General features: G+C 42.5%; 2 protein-coding genes across 2 annotated transcripts in view; one reads left to right on the top strand and one right to left on the bottom strand.

The window, feature by feature from the left end:
• Positions 1 to 681: 681 nt before the first annotated feature.
• On the top strand, positions 682 to 5126 carry LOC112148574 (tetratricopeptide repeat protein 9A). Its single transcript, XM_024275807.2, has 3 exons — positions 682 to 1439; positions 3103 to 3285; positions 4603 to 5126. The coding sequence occupies exons 1-3, from the start codon at positions 956 to 958 to the stop codon at positions 4683 to 4685; spliced, it is 750 nt and encodes a 249-aa protein (XP_024131575.1). The 5' UTR covers positions 682 to 955; the 3' UTR covers positions 4686 to 5126.
• Positions 5127 to 6530: 1404 nt separating this feature from the next.
• Positions 6531 to 19376, bottom strand: part of map3k9 (mitogen-activated protein kinase kinase kinase 9) — a 13953-nt gene continuing 1107 nt past the window's right edge. Inside the window, exons 2-11 of the mRNA XM_024275035.2 lie at positions 18096 to 18509; positions 13914 to 14094; positions 12164 to 12312; positions 11900 to 12075; positions 11569 to 11809; positions 11334 to 11456; positions 11121 to 11262; positions 10937 to 11049; positions 9056 to 9778; positions 6531 to 8976 (exon numbers count right to left, since the gene is read on the bottom strand). Coding sequence (XP_024130803.1) covers positions 8522 to 8976; positions 9056 to 9778; positions 10937 to 11049; positions 11121 to 11262; positions 11334 to 11456; positions 11569 to 11809; positions 11900 to 12075; positions 12164 to 12312; positions 13914 to 14094; positions 18096 to 18509 — 2717 coding nt within the window. The 3' untranslated portion in view covers positions 6531 to 8521. The remainder of the gene's footprint in view (positions 8977 to 9055; positions 9779 to 10936; positions 11050 to 11120; positions 11263 to 11333; positions 11457 to 11568; positions 11810 to 11899; positions 12076 to 12163; positions 12313 to 13913; positions 14095 to 18095; positions 18510 to 19376) is intronic.

The following is a 19376-nucleotide window of genomic DNA, read 5'->3' as shown; positions in this document are numbered from 1 at the left end:
AACAAAATATATTTTTATGTAGAGTAAAATAAGGTTTAAGGTGATTTATTCTGGAATAATACTCTTGCATTTTATTATTCAGAATTATGTTTAAAAGTTACAGTTTTAAAGTTTAAAAATGGCATTCTGATAGTTTTTTGGACTATTTTAGCATTAATTAAGATTTTTCAGGCTGTTTTGGAGTTCAGCTAATATTTCAGCTACATGCTAGCTGTTTTGGCTAACCTAAGTTTTATATATTTATTGTTTTTTAGGCTAATTTAGTATTGGTTTGCTTTAAAATACAAATTACTGCACATTTATTGAGTAAAATTTTACTTAAAATGTATTGGTAATTAGTAATACTTAAACAATGTATACAGAAAAAAGTACTGTTAATTTGACATTTTTGAATTTCACTGCAGATTAAATTTGTTTCATAGTTTTATATTCACTGTCCCTTTCTAAATAAACGTAATAACTGAGGACCAAAACATCACATCAATCTCAGAAACTCTTATAAAAACCAAACTCCAACATTTTATTCCCTTTGATGAAAATGAGTTTAAATGTGTCTATTTCGTTCTCATCTGTGTAATTCCTCTCAGGTTGGAGCACATGAGTGTTTTTGGAGGCCCAGCTGTCTGAGGACAGATGACCGCATTCCTCCACGATGACGTCAGAGATGGAATGAAATATTTCAGATGTTTTCAGAGCAGATTTGATTCAGATGAAAGAGCTTGACTTTACTCATTTATTCAAAGCCATCTTGTCTTCATGCTGGAGGAGATCATCATTGATCCTCCAATGAACCAATGAGCTGCTCTGACAGGAAAACACGAGCTCCGAATAAAACGGAGGAGCGCGCGCCGCGCGCGGTTGCGCACGGAGAGGACGTAGCTGCGACACCGAGAGGAAGGCGCGACTACGAGCCGAGGATGCAGTGAGGAGATTAACACCCGCGAACCCCCAAATCATGTCGAACACGAGCGTGATCAAAGCCGGGCACGAGGGCAGGGCGGACGGAGGCGGCTCCCCGAGGCTCCCGCCGCGCGCGCAGCCCCCCAGCGGCGGCGGCCGGACCAAAGACGGCCGGTACCAGCACCAGAACCAGCAGCAGCTCCAGCTTCAGCACCAGCTCCAGCAGCAGAGGCATCATGGAGGGGCGATGCTGAAGCAGCCATCCCACAACGAGCCGGCCGACGTGGTCCGGCGCGCGCTGGACTTCAAGAGCCAGGGCACGCAGTGCTACAAGGATAAGAAGTACCGGGAGGCGATCGGGAAGTACCACCGCGCGCTGCTGGAGATCAAGGGGCTGTGCCGGGTTCTGGGGGACCCGGACGCGGGCTCCAACCCGCCGACGTCCTTCCTGCCGACCATCAGCAGGTCCAGCCCGCTGACGGACGAGCAGAAGGGGGCGATGGAGAACGCGGAGCTGGAGTGCTACAACAGCCTGGCCGGTGAGCTGATGGAGGAATCAGGAATGATTCAGGATTCAGGAATGATTCAGGATTCAGGAATGATTCAGGATCCAGGAATGATTCAGGATTCAGGAATGATTTAGGATTCAGGAATGATTTAGGATTCAGGAATGATTCAGGATCCAGGAATGATTTAGGATCCAGGAATGATTGAGGATCCAGGAATGATTCAGGATCCAGGAATGATTTAGGATCCAGGAATGATTCAGGATCCAGGAATGATTCAGGATGCAGGAATGATTTAGGATTCAGGACTGATTCAGGATTCAGGAATGATTCAGGATTCAGGAATGATTCAGGATCCAGGAATGATTCAGGATCCAGGAATGATTCAGGATTCAGGAATGATTTAGGATCCAGGAATGATTCAGGATTCAGGAATGATTCAGGATTCTGAGCCATTCCAGCTCTCTACGCTTCTCTGCGCCTTGAGCATCATAGACACGAGAAAGTAACATTCTGATGTAGAAATATTCAGGTCATTCTGTGAAATCAGAACATCTGCAAAGCTGCATGACACACTCACATGAGGCACGGCATCATAAAGGGGGCGGGTCCCTGCCTGACTCCGCCCCCAAAACCAGCAGTTATACAATGAGGACAAAAACATTTGTGGGAGAAATAAATCAGATGATTTGCAGAAGTAAATCAGATTTATGGGAGACCGTTTAGAACAATTTTAATATCAATTTTTTGGATATTTAGTAGAAAAAAAACAGGTCTCATTTTCAAAAAGTATATTTTCAACATTTAAATTAATGTATTTATATGTTACATTTACTAACTAAATATTTAGTAAATTTACTTGAAATAAATATTTAGCTTGCTTTAAAATACTTGTGTTGTTTTGTAACTAAATATTTATCTTGGATCTAAATATTTAGTTCTCTTATTAAATATTTCGTTAAAAAACATCAAGCTAAATGTTTAGTTTTTAATTAAATATTTAGCTTGGATTTAAATATAAAAAAATAAATATTCAGTTAAAAACGAAATATTTAATTAAAAAACGAAATATTTTTTTAAATTAAATATATTTAATTTAAAAAAATATTAAATATATTTAATTAGAAGATTTAGTTTTAACAAAATATTGAGCTTTTAAGTAAATATCTAACTACATTTTTTTTGTTTTTTAACAACTAGCTCCAAACTAAATAATTATTTTTTAACCTGAATATTTAGTTAGAAAACTAAAATTTAGTTATTAAAAAAACCCAAATATTTAGTTTTTAACTAATAATTAATTAGATAACTAAATATTTAGTTTAAAACTAAATATTTAGATCCAAGCTAAATATTTTTGCTCCAGTTACGAAACTGAAATATTTAGTTTGTAAAATAAATGTTTAGATCAGATCTAAACATTTAATGTACAAACTAAATGTTTAATTAAAAAAGTATTTAATTTGTAAGCTAACTATATAAATAAAAAAAATATTTAGCTTGCTAACTAAATATTTAGTAAGTAAGAGTAACACTGATAAATACATTCATTTAAAAAGTGAAAATATACATTTGAAAAATAAGACCTTTTTTTCTCTCCTAAAACAAGCTAAATATCTGAAAACGTTGATGTTAACATTTTTCTTTGCAGATTTACAAACGGCACTCCGTACTGATCTGTATTCCTGTCTTCCAGCTTGCCTTCTGCAGATGGAGCTGGTGAACTACGAGCGCGTGAAGGAGTACTGCTTGAAAGTCCTTCTCAAAGAAGGAAAGAACTTCAAGGCTCTTTACCGATCCGGAGTGGCCTACTACCACCTTGGAGACTTCCAGAAGGCCCTGCACTACCTGAAGGAGTCACACAAGCAGGAGCCGTCAGGTGAGGATGACGAAGCAGCAGCTGCTGGAAGTTTATTCAAAACCCTCAAGCATTCAGGTTATTCACTCCTTAATAAAACACAGTCAAAATGTCAGGAGGTTTATAAATATGCAAAATAAATACATTTAAACAAGTCAATTTATCTCTATAAAATACTGCCACCTAGTGTTTGAAAGTGTTACTAAAGAGCAGAAGTATAAAGTATGGAGAGAAAATAGTGTCAACCCGATAAGTGCTTTCATAATTCTTGATTTATGTGTGACTTTGGATTTGTGAGTAATTCTTGATTTTTAGCGCAGACAGTAGATTTTGTGCATAAGTACAAACATTATTAAATAAAAAAATACAAAATACAATTTACACACACACAACTTAAAATGACAAGAGCTTGAGACTAAATACACACAAATCTTTAAAACTTATGCAGAAATCTGTTGTTACTCACACACAAAACCACATTTATGAGGAATATTTCTTTCAGTTTTTGGTAAAAGATTTCCTTGCGACGAGACAAACCGCACTGGACCAATCGAGGATCTGACCTTCTTGTTGACGATTCGTAACCAGAATCATTTAAAGTCCGTTCACCAGCGCTCGCCTTGCTTTCCTTGAACTGAGAATGTGGTCAGCAAACGTTGGTGATACCTTACACCTCCCAGAAGGGTCACAGGATGACTGCTGGGGATTCAGACTGTTTTCCATTTTTGGCCAGAAATCTGAGATCATTCTGACAGTCCGGCAGGAACAGAGGGGAGTCCTGAGATACAAGCTTCTGTTACGCCATAAAATAAAATGTGCAGAATGGTCACTCCTGAAGGATCCCATCAGACAAACAGTCAAAGACATTTGAATCCACCATGAGCAGCTGGTGTTCTTACGGTTGTTTTCCACCAGCAGAGCCTCCCGGATCTGCTGGGGGAGTTCATTAGGAGATGGGAAATGGTGTCATGACTGCAGGCGTGAAACTCCGGGGACAAACGCAGCAGGAGAGGGGACTGCCGATGAGTGACAGGCTGAAAATCACTGTGTACATTTGTGAAATGACCGCGGCGGGCTTTGGTCATTTACCCCGGCCGATCTGGGGCAGAGACGATCTCCTGAGTTCTCCTTTTAAATGGAAGCCACTAAACTCTGTTGTTGTCTCCATGAAGGCTCTTCCAGGAACGTGACACCAGTTTGATGAACTCTGTGGAATCACAATAACAAGGAAACGACTCCCCGTGGACGTGTGTGGAGGCGGGAGACTCATGATTTATTGATGGCCTACTTCCTGCCTGGACAGGAAATAAATGAGGCATTCCTGCTTTTGTTTTCCAGACACCAACGTCATCCGCTACATCCAGCTGACAGAGATGAAGATTCGCCGAAACGCCCAGCGGGAAAAGAAGGAGGCGGCATAAACGGCGCCGCCCACCATCAGCCCTACTGTGTGTCACCCAGACCTTAAACACCACGAGCCGCAGGTCTCGGCGTGAAATGATGTTCGTTTGCTATGGGGCCAGATGACTTTAAAAAAAAATATTCATTAAGAATATGTTGTATTCATAAATACAAAGTTGTGCATGTATTTATATTTTGTGCACGACGTTGCAGAAAAAATACAAATAGAACATTTAGTTTTAACATGTCTCTTATATGACTTATATGAATATGAATTTCCTTGTTTTGAATACGAATTTCTCCTGTTCACAAACTGTCAAAAATACATCACAGCTGATACATGGAGCACAGGAACATCGATTGATCAGGCTGCTCAAATAAAATAGAAATTTTAAGAATGTTATTGATGCAATAATGGGAAAATGATCTTGATAGCCATTAAAATTTAATAAAACAGATCACCGACCACATTTTGTGGTCGTCATGCTAAAGCTGCTGATGTAAACAATGCAGCAGTAGATCATTTTAGAGGACGGTGTCGAACTCACACAGGAGGCCAAAATCCAAAACACACTTTAGATCACGGGTCGAACAGGATAAACATTCACTGAACACTCTAAAACGACATTTTTAGAACTTTAAAACTGTAACTTTTGAACATAATTATGAACTAGATATAAAGCATCACCTGTGATAATGCTAGTGTGAATGCTGGAAGCTGAATTTGGCCGCTAAAGATGCTAATGCTAATAGTTGAAGATGCTGAAATTGATAGCTAAAAAAGCTGAAGCTGATAGCTGAAACACTCAAGCTAATAGCCATCTAAAAAATTAGCTAAATGCCAAATTTGCCTAAAAAAAACAAACAAAAAAACTTAGGTTAGCCAAAACAGCTAATGTGTATTAGCCAAACTCTAAAACAGCCTAAATTAGCTAAAACAGCTAGCATGTAGCGGAAATATTAGCAATACTGCAAACAGCCACAAACATTGAAAAGAAGTGTAAATTAGCCAAAACAGTTAGCATGTAGGTCAGATGATTTTCCTGCCATCGTAGTTGAATAAATGCTCACTCAGTTGGAGCAACGTTTCGGGACTCCATGTTTAAGCTTGTGATCCTGCGACGTATTTTTTGACAGTTTGTGAACAGGAAAAATTCATTTTCAAAACAAAGAAAAATCGGACTCAAAAGAGACATGTTAAGCAGAAAACGTTGTATTCATATTTTTCCTGCAAAGTTGTGCCCAAAACATGAATGTATGCTCAACTTTGTATCTATGAATCCGAATGTGTCTTTCTGAATACGTTTCTTTTTGAAAGCTATCTTAGCCACAGTTTGCTTTCGCCTCGCACGGTTGCCCGTCACTGAACTTCTTTGTCGTGTGCTTGGAGTTTTTTGCATCCCGTTTTTCTCTTGGGATCTCGTCCCGACCCGTCCGGTCCAAACGCCGCACATACAGGCCGTCGGTTTGGACTCTCGCCGCTCAAACCGCCGCCTGCCCTCGCACAAGACGTGTTGGAGACGGCTGGAGTCACGGCCGCCCACGCCTCTGTCAACACACTTTTATACTTTGATTACACCGAAACAAAACGTGTTTTCACCGAGTCCACTTTGAGGAGAAGAGCTCAATAGACATATCACTAACTGTAAATAGTCTAATTTATAAAGAAACTATGAATTAAAGGGAAGATTTTTGTGCTTATTAACGCCAAAACGGAGCACTTCATTCACAGCATTTACTGTCTTTTGAAATACTTTTGGTGTTGTGAAGCGTGTAATAAAGGTTTGTCAGGACTGAATTCCTGCTTGGTTCTTTTTTTTGTTTCAATCCATACGATGGTTGAAGAGAAAGAACGAATCGGCCACGTTTGTTTCCATGGTTTTACTCAAAGTGTGTTCCAGTGCAAATACATGAAAGTCCATAACAGTTTTCCTCCCAAGTTCAGCTTATTGACTGGCTGCATTCCACTCAGACGAGGAGTCCTCTGCGTCTGCAGGGAGACGGCATTCGCACGTGCATCAGGTCACGCTCGACAGAGGTCAGAGGTCACCGACGGTCAGGCATTACGACTCCGTTTGGGCGTGACATTAAACAAACAGGAAGTTGTTTGACAGGTTTGTTCTGCGATGTGTTTAACCATCTTTCTGTCCAAAAGTTACAGAAAATAAAAACATTTCAATTAAAAAAACTTAAGGCAACACAAAAGATAAAAAACACATAAAAAAATAAATTAGTGCATATAAATAAATAAGTTCAGTCATGCAGTTTGGTGCGACATGAACCCCACAAACAGCCTCTGGACCCCTCAGCCGATCTGGGCCCGTCCAAACTTTAGTCTCCCACCTGCCGGCTCAGACGGAGCCGTCTCCGGTCTCGGGAATGTTTGAACCCAAAGAAACGCTCTGAGACAACCACAGCGTGGCGTCTGTGAGCAAACGGCGCCTGGAGGTGATCCGTGAGAGCGGGTGGACAAGCAGGAACCGGTTCAAGTCACAAGTGAGAAACGTACGGAAGCAAACAGATGCCAAAACATTCGACAAATAAAAACTTTACATTCAAAACGCTTTCCAAAAGTGCACTTGAGTCAATTCAGGTTTGAGAACTGAACAGCTACAGTTCAGTGCAAAACTGTAAATCCGGCCCGAATCAAACTTGTAGTGTTTTAAAGGATTTGGCTGCTTTTTCAGTTTTATTCTTTAAGGACTAAATGTGTTTGAATTAATCTACCGTTTAAATACACATTTTTTTCTCTTTTCCACTGGAGTTTTAAACAGTTTTGTGTGATTTACAACTGACCATGTTAAAAAGGAGTTTTCAGCTGAAAGCTCTTTTGTGTTTTAAATGCTTACATTTGTATTAAGAAATAGTTTTTCTTTTGGACTTTAAGATCTAAAACTTTTTCTTTGGACTTTGGCTGCATTTTCACTCAATTTCATCACAGATCCTGAATTATGTGGTTACCACCTTCTGGTTGTTTTTATTTTTCAGCAAATTGGACAGCTGAGGGGGGTGGAGGGATGGAACAGCTGAGAGGGAAAATGCCCGGGGGTGGGACGACTGAGATGGAACAGTTACAGTGGATCTTCTAAGGGGTGGAACAGCTGAGGGGGGAGCTAATGTAAGGAACAGCGGAGGTAAGAAGCAGTTGAGGGGAAACAGCTGAAGGGGAACACCTGAGGTAAGGAACAGCTACGGCAAGGAACAACTGAGGTATGGAACAGCAAAGATAAAGAACAGCTGATGTAGGGAACAGCAAAGATAAAGAACAGCTGATGTAGGGAACACCTGAAGAGGAACAGCTATGGTAGGGAAAAGCTAATGTAAGGAACAGTTGAGGTAAAGAACAGCTGAGGTATGGAACAGCGAATATAAAGAACAGGTGAGGGGGGAGAGCTGATGTAAGGAACACCTGAGGTGAGGAACAGCTGAGGGGGACCAGGTGAGGTGAGGAACAGCTGAGGAGGGACAGCTAAGATAGGAACTGTTAAGGTGAGGAACACGTATGAAGCACCACCAGCGGTTCAGGATCTGAAACATTGATCTTTTCTGATTTGAAATGTTCACAGGTTAGTGTCACCACACTTTAGAAAACACCTGAAAGTGCAGCCAAAGTTCAGAGAAAACATTCCGAAAGGATCTTTTTAAAAAGTCTTCAGCCAACTTTAAAAGACGCAGCAGGAAGTGGATCAGGGACCGGTGTAGAGTTCTGCACAGTTGTGAGTGAAGCTTTGTGAGGTGACGTCAGTCGGATCATGAAGTTCATGAGCTTAAAACAGAAGAAAAACACGGACAGTAAAAATATCAAACGCAGTCATGAAGCCACAGAAGGACCAACAGGAACCCCTTCAGAACCCAACTAGAACCCGGGCTTAAAGCGGAACGGAGAGTCTTTGGGAGGGCCGATCTCGGGTCTGCAGAGCGGAAGCGTTTCGTCACGACTTTGCGCCTCGTCCTGCTGATCCAGCAGGTTTCCATTCTTTCGGGGGGAGTAGGGTGTCGGGGCTTCCATGGGGGTGGGCAGAACAGCAGGATCTCCTCCAAACTCAGCAGTGGGCGGAGTCTCTGTGCTGGAGGTGTAGGCAGGAGACTCGCCGTGACTCAGAGTCTGTCTGTTCATCCGGCTCCGCCCCTCTGTCCGGACAACGTCGCAGCGTGCTCGCGGCGACGGCCGTGGTCGCACCACAAAGTCCAAGGTTTTGGGGCGTTCGGGGGCGCAGCGGCGCCGGGGCGTTGGCGGGAACACCAGGTTGGGGTCGGGGAGCCGCAGGACGTCTGAACAGTCGTCTTTCAGACCGCTGAAGCCGCCTCCCACTGCGGATCCAGAACAAGGAAAAACTTCAGACCGGATTCGTGTTTTTATCAGAGAGGAACGACATCTAGTCAACCTTACCCGTGTTTTCCAGCGCAGACTTCTCTGGGAGGGGCTCCAGGCCGTTTGACGGGGCGCTTTTCTTGATGGCGCCATCTGATGGCGTCCGGCGGAGGACGCGTGAGGAGCTTGGAGCGTAGGGGACATGTGTGGGGGTGAGGGACTGGCGGGGGTTCCTCTTGAAGCTCTCGACGTGAGTGTTAACCAGCGGGTTGACCGCCGGGGCCGCCTTCAGGTGGGACGGCGGGGAGGCGGGGCGGCACACCAGCAGCTCCTCGCTGTCGGCCCGCAGCAGCGAGCGCGTGGAGTTGCAGTCCGACAGCGAGGACACGGACAGCAGCGTGTTGGTGGGGGGCAGGGAGGGCACTGAGGGCTTCAGAGGGCTCTCCCTCCGGAACAGTCTGCGAGTTGGGGAGCCGCCGGTTCGTTTCTGGCCCCCGCCTCTGTGGAAGAAGCCCTCCCATCGAGGTTTCACGCTCTCCTCGGGCGGGGCGACAGTCAACAGGTTGCAGCCCAGTCCCACGGCTGCCAGCAGGGCGCCACAGCCCAGCAGGACCAGCTCGGAGCGCCGGCCCCCGCCTGGCGTCTTCTTGCAGGGAGGGGTTGGAGGTAGCTGGCTGCTGAGGCAGTACTCGTCTCCGTTACTATCGGACGACCCGTGGGACTCTTTCTGGAAGGGGAGGCAGAGGTAGGTCTGAGCGGGACCGGCCTCCGGATCGGTGCTGAAGCAGCAGTCTTCGTTTTCTGAAAGCAGCAAACACGTCAAACCGGGGCAAGAGACTGAGGATACGACACGTATCACGACACGATATTTGTTCTGCTATATCCCAAGACTGTAATAGAGACAAAATATCACTATTATGAAAATACCTCATCTTTATAACACTAAAACAGGGGGGTCAAAGTCAGTCGCACAAGAGGCCAAAATCCAAAACTCAACCGGAGGTCAAACAGGATAAACATTTAATGAACACTCTAAAACTACATTTTTAAAACTTTAAAACTGTAACTTTTTAACATAATTATGAACTAGATATATAGCATTACCTGTGATATTGATAGTGTGAATGCTGGAAGCTGAATTTGGCTACTGAAGATCCTGAAATTGAGCTAAAAACCCTAAAGCTGATAGCAGCTGAAATATTAGTTAAACGCAAAATTAGCATAAAAAACAAACAAACCAAAAAAAACCCCTAAAAACTGAAAAAAAGCCAAAAGTGTCCCGGAGCAGCTAGCGTGTTGCTGAAATATTAGCTAAACTCCAAAATAGCCTAAAAAAACACAAAAAGGCAAAGTTAGCCAAAAAAAGCCAGCATGTAAATATTAACCTAACACTAAAACGGCCTAAAAAACTTAAAAAAAAAATCTAAATTAGCATGTTTCTGAAATTTTTGTTTGACTCCAAAATAGCCTAAAAAATCTTAGTAAATGCCAAAATAGTCCACAAAGCTAACAGAATGCTAATTTTAAAACTTTAAACCATGATTGTTTAACAAAATTATACATAATAAAAAGGCAGGAATATTATTCCAGAATAAATCAATTTAAACCTTAAATAATATTTTACATTATCGATACTGCTGGACCTTTTTATGAAGCAGCGGTGAAGATTTAGAATCATGGGGTGAAGGACCAAAAGCCACGCCCCCTCAGAGGAGATTTTGGTAACAGAGGCTTTAGATTAACATGAAAAATGGCTCATTTTGATATTTAGGTTGTGGGACTATGGTTAAAAACGTCATAATTATAAATAAAACTCTACTAGGAACAGTTTTATTAAATAAAAACATTGAGTTTATTGAAAGAATTAAAAAAAGTGGATCCAGGATCTGGTGAATTGGATCGAATCGATTCTGGTTCTACAAACAGAGTTCACTGCCTTCCTTCAATCGCTCCACTCACCCATCTCCACGAGGCTGGGCACTCCGGGCACCGCCGGGCTGTGTCTGGGCGATCTGCGGAGGTTTGGGGCGCTGCAGGACCTCTGCCTGCTGCCTTCGTGGGGGGGCTTCACACTGTGACAGAAGGGGGCTGTAACTCCACGTCCCACAGCTCCACCCAAACCCTTTCATGCTCCGTCTGGTACCTGGCGTCCGCGCTGTGTTCCCGGTAGATCCCGGTTCCTCGCGACCGGCCCTTCTTCCTCGACCCCTTCCTCTCCATCTCCTCTTCGTCCTGCTGAAAGACAGCGTTGTGGCCCCAGGCCGCGGCCCCCTCCCCTGGAGTAACTGTAGAAGCAGGTGTCATAAACGTCAAATGAAAAGGACAGTCTGGCGAGTTGGGTTCGTTGGGTGCTTACGCTGGATGGCTCTGAGGCGAGGCAGCATCGGTGGGCTGGTTGGAGGACTAGAACTGCTGCTGAGCAAACTCCTCCGGTGATCGTGGGACGGAGACGCCTGGACGGTGATTTTGTGCTGAAAATCTGGAACATAAACGGTTGTAAAAATGCATCTCAGACCCCACAAGCCTCAGAAGACCAGAGGGTCAAACAGTGGTCAGACTCCGCCTAACTTCTACTGCCGGTTCCGTGGTACCTGACGGCAGGCTGATCCGGTTCCCGTCCTTGAGTTTGAGGCGGTTGCGACGGAACTTGCCCTGCCGGCTCTCCACGCGAGGCTTCTCCTGGTAGAGCTGATGAATGATGATGTTCAGCTCCCGCTCCAGGATGTGGATCTCCCGTTCGGCCAGTTCCTGCTCGCGCCTCCTCAGCGCCTCCTCCTGACACTTCTGCTGCATGGCCGCCCGGGTCAGCTCTTCCTCCCACGATCGGAGCTCCTGAGCAAAAGCAATGATGTCATCAAACCTTCCAGAGGAAGCAAAGTGGTTTCGGTTTACCACCACAGTCTTCCAGCCAACCGGCATCACCTTTTCTTTAGCCCTCAGCTGGTCAAACATCTCCTGGATCTCCAGTTTCCAGTCGTCCTGCAGAGAGTGGAAGGACTCGGCCGGCATCTCGAAGAAGCCCGACTCCTCGATGGCCGTGAGATGGTCCAGAATGGTGCTGAAGCTGGGCCGGCAGTGAGGGTCTGAGCTCCAGCAGTCTGCGGCGACACAAACATCACCAGATCACAGGTCGACACTAGAGGTTGTTTAGAGGTCAGAAGATTCAGAGTTTGAGCAGTTTCTCACTTTCCATGAGGCGAGCGAAAGGTTCAGGACAAGTGGAGGGAATGGGCAAAGACAGTTTGTTCATTGCGACTCCGTAGGCAACGGCGAGCCCATCAATGCCTCGGAACGGAACTTCACCCGTCAGCAGCTCCCACAGCAAAACGCCGTAACTTCAAGGTTGGAAAACGGAAAAGAAGCAAAACAACAACAAATGAAAACTGATGTCTAAACTTATGAAAGATTTAAGTCAAAAGGATCCTGAACATTTGCAAACGTAAGGGACGTAGTTTAAATAATTTAATGACTAAAATCTGGCACTTTTTCACACTTTGACTTTCTCTATCTTGTTTTTCCAAAGTCAGAAAGTGTGATTGAATCTCTTGAAAACAGGACAAAACCATCGGTTGCACTCTAGCCCACTTTTGTTCCACACGAGATCAAGACTGAAATGAAGGATTTTTTGGACATTTTTCCTCTTTTTAGTAACAAGACAACCAAACAAGGACACCCTACGCATTTGTAAAAACTGTAGAACAGCCCTAAAGCCACATCAGAGACTCTACAGAATCTAGTTAGTAGGTCAAATACCTGAGTTTTTCACAGCAACAGTGGAGACGCAAAAAGAGGTCAGATTACCAGGAATCACTGAATGATACTTGGTAGCACAGTTTGTGTTGAAAAAGTCGTCTTGGAAAACCAAAAGACCGATTGGTCAAACAATTACTATTGGATAAACCCAAATATATTTGTTTTCTAGACATTGCTTTTTAATACTATGCTGTGTTATGTTGTGTTTTGTAACATTATGTTGTGTTGTTCTACATATTGCAATGTGGTGTGCTGTGTTGCATTCTGCAGCATGTTAGGTTTTGTTGCATCAGCCCACTTTGGGCTGGGTTGCATTATGTTATAGAATGTTGTGTTGTTTTGTTAGCTTACTTTATGCTGTGTTAGCTTACGTAGCGTTAGCTTGCGTAGCACTTCCTTAGATAACACTAACTTACAAATCATTAGCTTACAAAGCACTAGCTAAAGCGTTAGCTTACATAGCATTAGCATACATAGCGTTAGCTCAAGTAGCATTAGCTCACATTAGCTTACGTAGCGTTTGCTTACATAGTGTTATCTTACATTGCATTAGCTTACCTATTGTTAGCTTAAGTGCCTTAGTTTACATAGCACTAGCTTACAAAGCGTTAGCTCACGTAGCATTAGCTCACATAGCTTTAGCCTTCCATAGTACTAGCTTACATAGCGTTGGCTTATGTAGCGTTACCTCATGTAGCATTAGCTTACATAGAACCAGCTTATACAGCGTTAGCTTAAGTAGCACTACCTTATGATTGGTTTAGGGCAGCTGTAATTGCAGTTTTTGATTTCACAGATAAAAATGTGGCTGCGATTATTTTATCCTGTTTGTGAAATTCAAAAAAGTCATTATTTAATTAAAGGTCATTTTTTGTCCAGCCAGGAGTCTGCTGAAAAAACTGAGTCTGGGAGTGTCACGTTTGCGTAGCAGAGTAGAATCGATCTGTGATGAAGGTGAAGCTTTCATTAGAACTCTTGAACAAATACTTGAAAACATCCTAAAATGGACGTGAAAAGTAGCCGTATTTTATTGTGAAAAGCTTCAGAAACAGCCTCACAGACATCAGACGTTTTCCCGCTTCGTCTGTTCAAATAAACTGTCAGTTTGAAGATTTTTTTCTGCTTTTACGGAAGCGGATAACTGATGAATGGGACTTAAAGACCCCAGTGGTCCTCTGCCCACCTCCAAACGTCGCTACCCTTAGAGAAGGTCGACGCCCGGATGACTTCGGGCGCCATCCAGGCGTAGGTGCCGGCGGCGCTCATCTTGGTGGTGCGGTGCCACTCTCGCGCGAGGCCAAAGTCTGTGATCTTCAGAGTCTTGTTGCTGAGGTCTTCCATCTCGACCCTCTCCAGGATCAGGACTGCGGTGATGGACGGGAGCGGGGATGGCGGGTTTGGATGGGAAACGGGTGCATGCAAAATGGCGTTTGGGTTGATGGATGAAGTCAGAGGTTTCATCGGGGATTCAAGCAAAAATGTAACCAATACCGAAAAAGACAGGACGGGTAAACAGAACGGGTGGGAGGCCACGATGGAAGGATTGAAGCAGAGAAGAAAGAGGAGAGAAACGTCAGAGAGCCACAACAACACGGCAGAGCGCAGATCAGAGAAGGGCTGCCACAATGAGTCGACCAATCAATGACGATTAAAATAGTCGATTAGTCAATACTTTATATTATATGGAGTCAGAGTGTAGGGAAGTTGAAAGTTATAATGGCATTTTGCTAGTTTTATCGGCTATTTTGGCATTTATTTAGATTTTTTTAGGCTATTTAGCAGTTTAGTTATTATTTCAGCTACATGCTAGCTGTTTAGGCTATTTCTTTCACTTGTTTAGGCTATTTTGGAGTTTAGCTGTTTTTTTCAGCAACATGCTAGCAGTTTTTGCAAATCCAAGCTTTCTTGGGTTTTAGGCTAATTTGGAGTTTAACTAATATTTCAGCTACATACTAGCTGTTTTGGGAACCTTAGGATTTTTCATTTTTAGGCTAATCTGGAGTTTAGCTGATATATCAGCTACATGTTATCTGTTTTGGCTAACTGAGGGTTTTTTAGGCTAATTTGAAATCAACTGATATTTTTAGCTGGCTATCAGCTTCAGTAGTTTCAGCTATTAGCTTCAACATTTTCAGCTATTAACTTCAGCGGTTTCAGCTATTAGCTTCAACATTTTCAGCGATCAATTTCAGCATTTTTAGCTATCAATTTCAACATCTTCAGCGGCCAAATTCATCTTACGGCATTCACACTAGCATTATTGCAGCTAATGCTATATATTAAGTTTAAAGCTAATGATGGTTAAGCTGCATTCTTCACATCACTTTCAGCATGACCCGATTAGTCGACGAATAGGAAAAGTAATTGGCAATTAGTCAACTATTAAAATAATTGGTTGTGGCAGCTCTACATCAGAGCATCACTTCTGTGTGTTTCACAGCAGGAGACGCTCATTTCTCCGACAGCCTTTGAAAGCATCTGAAAGCTGTTCAGGCAGAGCCGGCCTCCAACTAACCACACGCACTCTCCACAAGAAGCAATATGCTGAAGCCGATGCTGAGGGAGTGTCGGCCGAGCACGTCAACTGACTCCTCAGCAGCACTTTAAAAATCCCCAGAATTCCTTGCTGCTGTAGCTGCTCACAGAAACACTCATGTTGTTTTATCTGCTGCATGACTCCACCTTTCCTTCAGGAATCCCCGTTTCTGTTTAGATCTGTACCCTGCAGCGATGTAAATGTATCTGCACTGTGATGTGTTGGGGGGGGGGGTCATTTTGGGCCTTTCGGGTGTCCTTTAATGATGAGGTCATCAGATTGCTTCTCTGGACTGAAGCGTGCCAACTAGTTTGTTGTATTTTCCTTATTTTTCTAGTTTTGACACTCGGATTGTGCAGCTTCTGTTGTATTTCTGTATTATGAAGACAGTAGTGATCTAACCGAGCTTTGTAAGGTTAATGAAGTTCATTAATAAAGCAGCGAACACTGATTGAAGCTCTAGATGTATTCTTAAGGTTTTGTTTTGCTACTATCTGAACTTTTCTCTCTGCTGAGCTCCTATAGTGTGGAGGGAAAATAGACTCACTGGATTTGTGTGCACGTAATACTCATACAATACATTCTGTGTGTATGCGTTTTCACATTCACAACTTTAAAATTACAACAGCTTAAAACTAACACAAATCTTTTAAAGTACACACAAATTGCTTGACAAACACACTAAACCGCATCAGATGTGAGACTCTTTTCACATCTCAAAGATTCGTCCATAAATGATGCGTTTAAATGCTCCTAGAATGCTGGGTCATCAGAGTTTTCTTATCAGCCACTTTGAATATTATCTGGTGAAACTTGACATTTTCACACTTGTTTAAAAGGTCCAATAATTAATATAAACAATCTAAATACAGTATTTTCTGGAGTTTAAGTTGCCGGGTTTTTTTCATAGTTTAGCCCAGGATGCGACTTATACTCAGGAGCGACTTATTTGTGTTTTTTTTTTGTTTAAACATCAATAGGTTCGTACATATATTTGCTATTTTCCCAGTAAACACTCGTTGTCCTTCAGCAGCTGCTGCCGCTAGAGGGCGCTACATCTGAGGATAACTATTTACAGAGGAAGAAGAAGTGTCATCAAAACAAACATGGAAGAGATCATTTTCCTCTTAAACTTTTATAGTTTTCTTATACAGATCAAAAGATTAGTATTCTTGTATTTCTTTCCTATATTATTTATATTTTAGCTACGCCTGCTGAAGCAGATTTGTTCTGAAACGTCAGAATTTTCTCCCAAAAGTGTGACTGATACTCCACTTCTCTTTTTGTAAGTTTTAAACACATGAATACCCAATTGTCAATACACACATTTATGCACAAATTGTACTGAATGAGTTAAAAATCAAGAATTAAGTATGCAAACACAAAGATCCATTGAGTCTATTTTCTCTCCATACTTTAACCTCATTAAACTCTGTGAAGACTACAAACTCCAGCTGCTGTTCTGCAGCAGAGAGACTTCACTGAGTGTTCATTAGTGTCCAGTCGGAGCTAAAAATGTGCTAAAGGAAAAGTAAAGGTCAGTGGTGTGTTGAAGACCCCAATAAATAAAAAAATAAAATAAACACAGGAAAAAAATGGTAAAAGGTTTATAAAAATAAGACACATCAGGAAAGGGAGAAAATAGAAAAATGAAACATATACGATAGAAATGCTGAATCATTCAATAAAAATGGAAGAAGAACTTTTCCAAAAAGATGTGAGAAATGGATTATATGAACGACAAGAACATAAGGACGTTTACGGAACAATAAACACACATGTTTGTTTGTCCTAAATGTGTTAAAAAGGAATGATAAAAAGGGAGTAAACAGTTGATAAAATAAGAAAAATGTGATTGATTTCAAAAACTAAAAACCAGTTAAAATTCCAGATTTTCAGATTTTTTTAAAATGAAATACAGGTGAGTAGGAACACCTCAGCGTGCCTTAAAGTGCATTGTTAAAACAAAATAAGAAATTATTTATCATTTTATAAAATCTAATTAAAAAGTACATTCATAGTTATCCTAAGTTTGATCTTTTTACTTTTTTATGGTTTGTCTCCTTTAATTTTTTTGTTGTAATTACCTGAAATAAATCAAGTCCAAAAATGTCTTTTGATCATATTTTTATGTTAAAATAAAGAAGCAGGAAAATATTTGTTCGATTGTTACACAACTGTTAGTGAAAACTGTAAAACTATAAAGAAGTCATCACAAAATGTTTACTGTAAACAAGTTTAAGATTAAACTGGTTTTTGATTTTATTTTATATTTAGCTTTTACATTTTAACATTTAGCTGTTTTTTGTTGTTTTGTTTAGCTTGTATTGTAAGATGTAGAAAGCCTCATAAGGGATTTTAAAAACCCACTTATTGTCTTTGTTCTCTATTTTTTATTTTGTTTTAATTTGTGTTCCATTAATTCAGGAAATGTTTTAAAACTTTTGGATTTCAAAATTGGTGCCATGAAAGGTGAAAGCTTTTCTGAGATAAACTTGAGATCCTAAACACTTGAATTTAGTTCCTTCCACTAGTTTCCCTTCAGGATAAACTCTTCCGGGACCTGAAGGGATTTCTGGTCTCCTGCGGGGTCAGAGGTCGTGGGTTTTCCCCACAGATCCCAGGATCACTCCTGATTTGAACACTTTAAGGTAAGTGATCCACGCAGACTAAACCAATGACTGAAAGACGCTTCCTCCAGAGCCTCCGATCAGACGCTGGAGGCGGAGCTATGGCCAAATCCTCAGTAATAGGCTTGTGTCTGAGGGGAAATGCAGACTCCGCCCCCTTCTGGCCTTCTTGTCTCACAACCTGAAGGAGCACTCTTACTGTTGCTGGACTTGAGGTCTCGATGGATGATGGGGACGATGGCCTGGTCGTGAAGGTAGTTCATGCCTCGCGCCGTCTGCACGGCCCAGTCCACCAGCGTGCACGGCGGGATGCGTTTTCCTGCCAGGGCTCGGTTCAGAGGGCCCCCCCGCGCGAACTCCATGACCAGGCACAGGTTGGGCTCCTGCAGGCACAGCCCCAGGAGAGCCATGATGTTGGGATGGCTGAGCATGGCGAAGAGCTTGGCCTCCTGCCGGACGCTCTCCACGGTCTGCTCCAGGTCCTCGTCCGGGTCACGGCGGGCTGCCTTGACCGCCACCTCCATGCCCTGCCACACGGCGCGGTAGACCTTCCCGAAACCGCCGACCCCGATGATCTCCTCCAGGACGAGCTCGGAGAAATCGATCTCCAGGACTGAGGAGAGAAGAGAAAAGATGAGAGTTTCTGTGCAAAAACGTCAGAGCTCAAGTCGCCCCCCCCACAGAAACTGGTCCATCCATGTGTGCCCAAAGGGGTCGACGCCCACCATCCCTGTAGAGCAGGGGTGTCAAACTCAACCACACAAGGGGCCAAAATCCAAAACACACCTGAGGTCACAGCCGAACAGGATAAACATTTACACTCTAAAACTATATTTTTAAAACTTTAAAACCATAATTTTTTAGCATAATTATGAACTAGATATATAACATTACCTGTGATAATCCTAGTGGGAATGTTGGAAGCTGAATTTGGAAGCTGAAGATGCTGAAATTGATAGTTAAAAACGCTCAAGCTAATAGCTGAAAATGCTGAAGCTTCTGACCAGCAAAAATATGAGCTAAACGCCAATTAGCCTGAAAAAAAAACAAAAAAAAAACAAAAACGTAGGTTAGCCAAAAAAGCTAGCATGTAGTTGAAATGTTAGGTAAACTCCAAAATATCCTAAAAAGATCTTAGTAAAAGTCAAAATAGTTCAAAAAGTTAGAATAATGTCAATTTAAAAAACTTTAAATCCATAACGTTTAAACATCATTTTGAACTAGATATATAGCATTACCTGGCCGGACAGAATTACCCGGAGGGCCGGATCCGGCCCCCGGGCCGTGACTTTAACACATGTGCTATAGACAGTCTGATTATTGGTCTCTAAAAAATGGTTCGGCCTGAAAGAAAAGAGGAGGGGGCGGGGCTTCAGTTTACTGAGCAGACTGACCTTGATGAATATTTCAGGTGAGTGAAAGTAGGCCAGCTGTCTCAACATGAAGGAAGAACCAGAGTGGACCGAACCAAACAGAAAGA

This window comes from Oryzias melastigma, linkage group LG22 (assembly GCF_002922805.2).
Source record: "Oryzias melastigma strain HK-1 linkage group LG22, ASM292280v2, whole genome shotgun sequence".
NCBI classification, from domain to species: domain Eukaryota; kingdom Metazoa; phylum Chordata; class Actinopteri; order Beloniformes; family Adrianichthyidae; genus Oryzias; species Oryzias melastigma.
Note: the sequence above shows the minus strand (reverse complement) of the source record. Positions and strands in the feature narration are given on the sequence as shown.

Bases quoted from the DNA above. Each gene is read 5' to 3' on its own strand.
- LOC112148574 (XM_024275807.2), top strand. From the start codon at position 956: ATGTCGAACACGAGCGTGATCAAAGCCGGGCACGAGGGCAGGGCGGAC. The intron at 1,440-3,102 runs GTGAGCTGATGG...CCTGTCTTCCAG, and splicing joins GTGCTACAACAGCCTGGCCG to CTTGCCTTCTGCAGATGGAG. The intron at 3,286-4,602 runs GTGAGGATGACG...TTTGTTTTCCAG, and splicing joins ACACAAGCAGGAGCCGTCAG to ACACCAACGTCATCCGCTAC.